Below are 10199 nucleotides of genomic sequence, written 5' to 3' on the forward strand. Positions count from 1 at the left end.
AAACAACAACAACAAAAAAGGAAAATAATAACTATATTTACAGGGCATTTATTTTATATTAGGCATTGTAAGTAATTAGAGATGACTTAAAGTATATGGGAAAATGTATGTAGATTATATGCAAATATGAGGGCATTTTATTTCAAGGGACTTGGGCCTGTGGATACCAAGGGATAACTAAGTATAAGTGGCCTGTCCACAGTTATCAGATTATTGATTAGTGATCATCAATATTTTCCCACATTCATGCAGTGCTGCCTCTGAAAACATGGTTGAATATCCTATGTATTTTTTTTTTTTTTTAAATTCGAGAGAGTCTCTATCACCTAGGCTAGAGTGCAGTGGCGCAATCTCGGCTCACAGCAACCTCCGCCCGCCCCACCTCGGGTTCAAGTGATTCTCCTGCCTCAGCCTCCTGAGTACCTGGGACCACAGGCATGCACCACCATGCCTGGCTAATTTTTGTATTTTTAGACAAGACAGGGTTTCACCATGTTGGCCAGGCTGGTCTTGAACTCCTGACCTCAAGTGCTGGGATTACAGGTGTGAGCCACCGCGCCCGGCAGAATTTTTTAACAATTATTTGGTTATAACTAATTTGGATAATGTAGACTGCATGCAGCTTTGATTTGTGCCACTAAGAGTGGGCAAACTGTCTTCCTTTTTGTGAATCAGTAAAAATTTTCCCTCAACATGTGTTTGACAGTGTCATTCACTGCTAAGTTAAGGCATTTGGTAAACCACACAGCCTCTGCATCATAACCTTCCTAGCGACAGCCACAAGAAAAGGTGGGCATGGGAGGGAAAATGTTCTTGTGAATTGAACTGGAGCAAGCTCCATTTTTCTTTAGAAAAAGATGTAGATCAAAATAATATTTTCTTTGCTATTTCTGTGCCTTCCATGGTACATCAAAATAATAGGACCAGAAATGGCCACAATCTTGTTGACTGCTGGTGTCTTCCCCCCAGTATTTCTTTAAGCATTTCTTAAGCATCTAGCTTGTGTTTTGTTATATTTAATAGATTTTCTTAAAGTAATTGTACAGATTAAAACCAGGAATAACTTCATTTTCCTAGAAAGGGAGAATTTCTCCAGAGAGTAAATCCTGAGGATTTAGTTAGATGCTGTGGGTATTCTTGTATTTTAAATAATATTTTAATGGGAGCAGCTGATTGACTTTCAAATGGATTGTTTACATTAATAGTAATACTGCAATTATTTTTCTATTGCATCAGTCTGCCAAACAAGTTCCATGTGCCTATTTAAATTCAAAACTAATTATACTTAAAAATTTAAACCCTGCATACTTTCCCAAAAATGTTTAGGGCAGTTAAAAACAACTCTTTTGGAAGATGACTCACATTTTAAGAAATGAGAGAATACTGTCAAATGATGAATGCATTTAAAAAATAATTTGCAAAGTGATAAAATCCCTTCGTTTTAAATCTTTTAAGAAGTCAGTAAGTAGTTGCTGCTTTTTAATGGGATACTAATAAGGTTGAGGTTTTTGTTAAGGGAAGTTTACTTATCATTAAACTCTATACTTACTACTACAAGGAAACTCTTTCCAAGTACATTAAACACTAGGTTTTATAATTCTTTCACATTTTAAGTATGACAAGTCCACTATATGTAACATGTAAGAATGCTATCCTGGCAGTAGACATGGGGCCAGAATAAAATGGCAAGTTTTCATTCCATACAAGTGGGGGAAAAAAATGACTACAACTTAAACTTTATTTATTTGATTGAGAGCTTATTGCACATGAAATGTTTTGTGTGGTTGATCTTAATTAACTTCGTTCACATTGACTTTTCTGTGCTCAAGATTGTTCAATTGCTGCTGTTGCTGTTGTGTTTTCTTTCAGGATCGAGGTGGGTACCTTCATATAATATCTTCTTTTTAATTTCTTCTCTGGCAATTCTTTCCCGGATTCTTTGCTTTGCATAATTATACCTACAATGAAACCTTGGAAGAAAAGAATATGAATAAATTGTTAATATTAAGTCCTAGAGAAATTAATTTATGAAATTCTCTATAAATCACACAGAACTTAAATACTTACAGATGACTACCCTGAGACTGAAAAATATGAATGTTCTAATTTATAGTGCTATTTTTGGGCAGTATTGGTGTCAGAATACTATCAACACATTCTTTTTTATTAGGAAAGAAAAGGATGTCTACATAACAGTTTGTAAATGATAAAATCCATTAGTTTTCAGTCTTCTGATAGCATTGTTTATTATAAGAAACTAGTATTTGCTCTCATTAACAGGATAATAATGCTATGTCTACATATAATTATTTCTATCACCTTAAATAGTTCACTGCAGAAATTCATGTATAAATGGAACCATATAGTATGTACATATCGTACTCTTAGGTCTGGCAAATATTTGAGGCTCATCCATATTTTCACTGATCAGTGGTTATAAACACATTCTTAAAGTAGCATTTTCAGATATGAATAAGCAGGGATGAAATAAGTATTAGGGTAAGGGAAATGGTTGAGGCTTTCCTAAGTGAAGTGTAAAAACCACAGCTTTCTTTTTAATGGAATATCTAATACGCATTTATGCGTTCAAGCATTTTAAGACAGATTTCCATGAAAATGTCCTTAAAAGTCAAGATTCTTCATTGAGGGTGAGTATCTCACAATGGGAGATTGCTCTGAAAACGTGCTTTTTGAATTAGATAACCTATCATGAATACTTAGCAAACATACCAGCATCCCAAAGTCACCAAGATAAACCCTCCTACTCCAACATCACATGATCTTTTAATTCTACCTGTCAAAAATAAGCGTAACAGTCAATTAGAATATAAATGCCTGTTATAATTGCCTGTTATATACATTACTCCATCTAGAAAAAAAATCTTTCATCACATAGAGAAATGCATTTTTTAGTACATAGAGAAATAAAATAAACACAGATACTCACTAGTGAACAAAAAATGTCCAAAGCCAGCCACAATAGATCCTAATGAACCATACAATATTGAATCCCGGGCGCAGGGAATATTTTCAACATCTAAAAATCCTAGGAGCTTAAAGGCCTAGAATGGAAAAAAAAAAACCTAGATTGAGTAAGAAAGTATTTCATTTTGGGGTGGTTTGGCAAAAATGACAACACCATTTATTTTGTTGTAGTTAAGGGTTTAAACTGGAATATGTGCCATGTGAAAACCTAAATCAGCTTGTATTGTCTTTGTCCAGCTTTGGTGTGCAGTCTGAATCTTTCAATCTGAAAGCCTTAAAAATTGGACCAGAACACCCTTAAGCAATAGGGTAACTTTTATGCCTATCACTGAAATTGAAAGCAGCATAGTTTGCTTCAATAACTCCAATAATTTGGGAAGCAGAAACGGAAGAAGTAATTTGAGTCATGTTTGCTTATGTAGTGCCATTTAAAAACCTTTCATATTTTATTAACTAGGTTAACGTCAACTGTGGTTGTAAGAGTAAATGTTTCATGTTAAGATAAACATGGACAATATATTAAACTCTAGTCTCTTTTCTTGCCTGTGAAGTGAGGCTGCACTTGATTATATTTGATTCTTTGTTCATAATACATGGTAACGATAGCTAGGTGTGGTGAAAAACCCGCGGATCCAAAGAGCGGGATTTTTCTCTCAGATCTGCCGCTAACTTTTGTATTCTATAGGCTACTTTTATCTCCATGGTCTCAATCTATAACATGAACGGATTGGGTTAGATGACTGAAGTTTCTTCAAGTGCTAAAATGACTTCTTTTTCTACAGTCTTCATTGGATTTATGTGTTTCTTTTTCCCAATATGTTTAACTGGGATGTCTGTCACTCTAGGGCGGCATGACAGACATTTGAAAGAACAGTCACACTGCTGAACTGGCATTTCTGTCAACACAAAAGTTTAGAAAAGTTATTGTAATTGTTTTCTAAAACTTGATTCAGTATGTATCAGATTTTCAGTAAGGCTGCTTTTAAAAGGAACCACTCTGTCCATTTAAAGGTTTCATAGTTATCTTCAATGGGTTAGTATTTGGGGCAGGACATTAAAACTAGAAGAGGATTCTATAGGATGAGGTGATACCTAGAAGGTAATATATTGTAAGGCAAAAGACGTTAGAAGAAATGGGGAAAGGACAGTAAAAGGCAAGTCAGATTAAAGGTTGAAACATGAAGATACATATTCTCAATTGTATTTCTGCCTATGTTTGCTTCTTTGGCTCAAGCATCTGTTGAAAGAGACAAAATGTGATTTGGTTCATAATAAAGCAAAAATTATTTACTCTTGAATCATTCTATTCCATTTTTTCCCTCTCCCTGTCTGGCCCCCTGCTCCCAACTGCATGCCTAACACAGGATTGTTTCAAAGCTTTGCAGTACAGTTCTTCACATTACCAAGAGGTTGGGGGATTTCATTTAGCAAAAAGACTTTTCTCCTATCAGCATGAAAGCTCAGGTGATATATGATCATGCGGGTAGTGTTATGCAAATGGGGAATGCTGGACTTACCACTCCAGTCCAGGACTACCCCTTAACTAGCCTATTTCCCCAAGGATGGGATGCTGGGGCCAGAGGGTTAGTACCAGTTTTATCTCTAGTCTTAGGTGCAAAGATGCGAGTGCGAGACCAGCTTCTACCACAGGGCAGCACTAAGTATTTTCTAGTCCCACTCTCAGATTCTGATTTAGATTCATTGGAATCTATTTAGAAAACTCCAGGTGGTTTTTTCTGATTGACTATCAGACTGGGCAAACACTGCTTTAGGAAATTTTAATTTTTAACCAAAGTAAATTTGCAAACAATAGGAAAATAGCTCAGCTGGCTTTAAAGGCAAATATCTAAATAGAAGCTACACATCCTATTTAAAATAGTGCCTTCTGAAACAAACCCAATCCCCAACAAAACTCTCTGATCTAAAATAATAGTGGCTGATCTCATAATTAAGAGCTGCTGGTTGTGGGCGTGGGTGGGTAATAGTGCCAGGCTCTCTACATGTTTTGTAATTCTCCAGCCTCTCTGTGAGATTACCTCTGAAACAGTCTCAGGGACTTAAAAGGCTAATAATAAGAGTTGGCAGGAGTGGAGGTAGAAGTCAGTTTCACCCCAAAGCCTATGACATTTCCATTGTGCCAAACCACATCATTAAGAAATAACCAAGGCTGAAGGGTTCCGTGGGCACCTTTCCAGTTGTCACATGTCTAAGAAGTAATACGATTCAGTACATAAATGCCTACAATTTCTATCAAAATGGGAAGAATATGCAACGACTTGAGCCTGTATACCTTTACAGTCAAGTACACTGAACTGTAAAATGCTCAGAAGTGCAGATGAATAAAGGATCCCGGGCATAACTCCCTTTGAAGTATTGTATTTATATATGGAAATGTTCTGTTCATAATATACATGCCTTAAACATTTCCATTCCTTAAGTAGCCTGCAAACTTAAGATTTAACTCTTTGCCACTAACAAATAGGAACCCTTAAAAATAAATTAAGGAAATGTTAGACATTTTTAAAGCTTAAATTTAGAAAAGCAGCTTTACCAGCTCACCCTGATGGATCTAAGGAAAGCTCAAGAGATTTCCAAGCCAGAATGTCAATAAAGTATAGAAACAGATCTGATCAAATTAGAGCCAGTTGATGTTCCACCACTAAATCTGCTTCAGTGCCCGTATTTGTCTTTCCTCTGGTTGCAAAGGATGAATTGCAAAGGAAGACTGTCTAACACTAGTCTTCCCACTTGGGCACTTGATTTCCCTCTCGCGTACTCGGGCTTGGCCTCTGTAGCTACCCCTTTCATTTGTTAGTTTTTTTACTTGCAATAATTTACTATCAACCCTCTTGACCAGGCACAGTGACTCACGCTTGTACTCCCAGCACCTTGGGAGACCAAAGTGGGTAGATCACCTGAGGCCGGAAGTTTGAGACCAGCCTGGCCAACATGGCAAAACCCTGTCTCTACTAAAGTACAAAAAATTAGCCAGGCATGGTGGCACATGCCTGCAATCCCAGCTATTCGGGAGGCTGAGGCAGAATCGCGTGAGCCCGGGGGGCGGAGGTTGCAGTGAGCCAAGATGGCACCACTGCACTCCAGCCTGGGCAACACAGCAAGACTTCATCTCAAAAAAAAACCAAAAATCCTCTGTACACCCCTCTCCCCTCATCAGCCTCCTAAATTACCATCCTTTCAGGGCAAAACTTTCTGAGTTTAAGTGTGCTTTTCTACTTAAAACCTCCCATTCTCCCTTTAACTCACTTGAGTGAGGCATCTATCCACTGAACTTGACACCAGTCAAGACTTCTAAAAGACATCCACTGCAGTCTATCTTAGTCTGCATCTCAGCATATGTGGCACAAATTATCATTTGTTTTTGAAACTTTTTAACTTTTACTTGGCTTCAAATACGTCTCCTGGTTTTCCATTTCATTGACATCTTTGTTGCTGCTGTTCCCTCCTGATGTTGAAGTGCCACTCTTACCTCCTTTGAAATCCAGTCTCTTCGTAGGTCTCTCAAGGCTTTCAATTAAATGCCATTATATCATGACTCCAGATTTCTCAATCAAACCCTAATTTCTCCCAAGCTTCAGCCTCATTCATCTGCTGAATGACACTTTTATGTATAAAAAGCACCTTGAACCTAGTATTTGCAAAATACATTTTCACCTCCAAACCGGCCTCTTAATGGCACACTCACTACTCAACCAATTTTCAGACCCAAAACCTAAGAGTCATCCTTGATTCCTTCATCAAATCCACATTCAATGTATTAACAAGTCTGGAAGGATCTACATTCTAAATACATCCTGAGCCAAACCACTGCCCACCAACTTCATTGCTAATACAGGTTGAGCATCCTAAATCTGAAACTGATAAGACACTAAAAGAAAATGTTTGGGTTTTTTTTGAAGTGGGAAGCTCAACCTGTCCTATCAAATTACCATCTATCAACAGTACCTTTTCAGATCTTGATTCTACTCACAAAAATGTGTACCAGATGACTATAATAAGTCCTCTGTAGCCTTCGATTATGCTCAGAATCCTTACCATTGCTCCAAAGGCCCTGCATGATCCCGTGCTCTTTCATATCCCACTCTTGGCCACTAGTCCAGGCACCGTGGCCTTGCCATTCCTCTAACAAGCTGAGACGGTTGTTACCGAACACATGCCGCCTTTCTCCTGATCTCTGCATCACTGGCTCGGCAGAAGTCTTGCTTATTGATTCCCCGAGTAGAATGTCAGCTCCTTAAAGGGATTTTTCCTGTCTCCATCAGTCTAGTACCTAGTGTAGTGCCTAATACTCAGTAGGCACTCTGTAAATATATTTTGAATGGGTGAATTAAGAATTTACCTGAATGTGAATTTACATGTACCAAATTTCACATTTTAAAGTTTCCTGAAGGACAAGAATGTGGCAGAGGACAGATTTTAGGGGCTAGTTCTGTCAAGGTATGCCAGCTTGGTAACTCCCATTTTTACTTTAGGTTTGCTAATTCTTAAAATAATCCTTCTCCCTGGGTTGTGCTGTAATGATCACTGACAAATTCTTTTTAAAAAAATACCACAGGCTTCTTTTCTGACAGTACCTTGGGCTGTTAATTCGTCATAGCTTCTATTAATTAGCTTTTTGATGGGCTCTGATAGGTACTACTGTTTCATGAGCGATTTTTTGTTTTTTGGCCTCCCACCTCTGACGATGCTCAGTTTGAAGCTTGTAACTATCTTCATTTCAACAACTACAATATTGTTTTGCTACTTACTGATGGGCCAATTAAATAGGTCAATGTTGATCCTTTTTTTTTTTAATTTCCATGGATTAAACCACCTTTATGACCTTTATAAAAAGCAGTTGTCTCCTACCAAAAGTCCCATTCAGGATTCCAGTGTTTATCACAAAACTGAATCTAGGATTTACTGTGTGTATGCAAGGATCTTTTTTTTTTTTTTTTTTTAAAAACAAACCACTAAGCTTATTCCAAATGGGCAGTGTATGGGAGAGTAAAAATAGATAAGGCACCAGTAGTACGTAAACTGACAAAACCTGTTCGCTATTAAGTATGAAAACAATTTATACAATATGTGTTAATATTAACCGTATGATCTGATGTCTTGGCCAAATTTAGATGGAAGCCCACCAGAGAAGCAAGCAAGAGCAAGAAGTGAGCACAATTTCCAAGCTGAGAGAATATCTTAAAAGTATATATTAGGAGCCGTTTAGCACACAGTGGTCTTCTATAAATACTTGCTCATGATTAGCCAATGTTACGATCTCCATAGTTTATATTAAAACTTTTTTCCTCTTCCATTATCCTTTTCTGAATACCTGTTCTGCCCTGAGAATAGAAATTGGGTTCCCTGCTCTTAATAAGGAGCCCACGCAAGATCATTTATTGCCTTCCAATATGATAAGTGTAACGACGTACAGGATGCCTGGGAAGACGGGGAAAGTACCTAAGTCGGCTTTGGTGAAACACAGGAGCCCTTCCAGGGAGAGCGCTTGGTTTAGCTTTACTATACCAAGAATTTGGGTTTTATCCTTAAAGAGTTGGGATGGGCTGCTACGACCGGATGTTAGGCAGAGGGCTGAAAACTGTCCAGTTTACAGACTGGAAGGGGCCAGCGGATAACAGTGGAAGGTGGATTCAGGAGACAGTACAGGGACACCAGCTAGGGAGGCTACTGGTGATGGAGAAGAAAACCCATCATCTCATCGTAGTACAATCAAGTCATCCCTCATCAATTACTTACTCCTGTGTTAAAAGTGATGAATACAACGTGTTAAAGACAAGGCACCTGTCCTCAAGGGAGCTTTAATCTCTACTATTAGCCTTTACTAGCAAATTACAGTGCAGTGCCCTTAGCAGCAAAATTTTCTCGCCAAAAGATTCAGTATTGTTAGTTTATTTCATAATGACCTGTAGTAAGTCATTAGTACTACTGGTCCCCTCCTCCCCCTAGTTTTGGTCAATTTTGTCCCGGCAACTTAGATTAAAATGTTGGGGGCTGGGGATAAGGACTAGGAACAGTTAAGTTTCAAGCCCATGGGTGGCAGAGAAGCCAGTGGCACGTGCTCCGGGCCTTGGAGCTCCGCGGAGACCGTCCTCACCGCCCACCCGCGGCGCGCGCCCCGCCGACCCCCGGGTTACCTTCCTCTCCTTGGGCTCACCGGGCTCCGGCGCGGCGGCCATGAGGACGACTCCGCGACTCCACCCGCCCTCACCGCCGGGGTCGCCGGAGCAGAAGCCTGGCCAGCCGCGCCCCTCCCCGTCCCGCCCCCTTGCGCCGCCGCCTCCCGCCCCGTCCCCACGCGCCGGCCGCCATTTTAGGGAACGTTCCTAATACTCCGCAGTGGCCGCACCGGGACGGGCTGGTGCCTGGGCTGTCATGTCCTTTGTTCCATCGAACGGGCCACATTTTCTTCCCAGCCCGGCACACAGCCTGCAGGGTCGGGAGCACGGAAGGAGAAGGGTTCGGAAAACAAACCGGCTCCCGGATTCCTGGCGGGGCGGGGGCGGAACCGAGCCAGAGAGCTCCGCTTCCCGCCCCAGCCCCCTCCTCCGCCCCAACCGCCATTTCTAACCGTCTTCTCTGGCGCGCGTGCTCACGTGCACGAGCCCCGGGCGCGCGCCGAGGGGCGGGGCCGCGTTGGAGGGAGCGGGCGCGGCGCCGCTGCTTTGTCCCGCGGGGTGGGCCCCGCTGCGGGGGTCGGCGCAGCCCACAGCCCGCCCCAGCCCACCGACCCGGAAGGCGCTCAGCGCTGGCTCGGCGGCCCTCGTCCCCTAAGTGTCCTTTGTCCTTCCGGCCACGGGACGAGCCTTTGGTGCCGGGGCAGCCCCACTCCGCACCAGCAGCCATTTAGTCCCCAGCGCCTGCCTCGCGCAAACGGGGCTCCCACGCCCACCCCACTTCCTCCCTTTTATAGTTTCATTACTAAGTGGCTTTAAAATAGCACGGCGCAGTTCGCCTAAAGGAGACGGGGGACAAAATGGAGGGAGCGGCTCGCTAATGAACTTGCGTCAGGACGTTGGTGTCCGCGGGGAGGGCGCGCGTGGGGCGAAGTCTTCCTGCGTCCCCGAGGAAAAATGCCTCTGCAACGTGCATTTTTGATGTGAAGTCGTGTTCCACGTTTCACTCTTCCCTACGACTGCGCCATAACGTGAAACAAAATACTGCATATTGGCGAGCTCAAATCGAGAACGCGTGCGTGC

At 41.3% G+C, this 10199-nt stretch overlaps 1 protein-coding gene across 3 annotated transcripts; it reads right to left on the bottom strand.

The window, feature by feature from the left end:
• Window positions 1-534: 534 nt before the first annotated feature.
• Window positions 535-9992, bottom strand: COX20 (cytochrome c oxidase assembly factor COX20). 3 transcript variants are annotated; one of them, NM_001257785.1, is given in 4 exon segments: window positions 535-1970; window positions 2731-2794; window positions 2948-3062; window positions 9138-9248. In NM_001257785.1, coding segments are annotated over 4 exon segments (357 nt in total). In that variant the 5' UTR covers window positions 9180-9248; the 3' UTR covers window positions 535-1834.
• Window positions 9993-10199: the final 207 nt, after the last annotated feature.

Source organism: Macaca mulatta, chromosome 1 (assembly GCF_049350105.2).
Source record: "Macaca mulatta isolate MMU2019108-1 chromosome 1, T2T-MMU8v2.0, whole genome shotgun sequence".
Lineage (NCBI taxonomy): Eukaryota > Metazoa > Chordata > Mammalia > Primates > Cercopithecidae > Macaca > Macaca mulatta.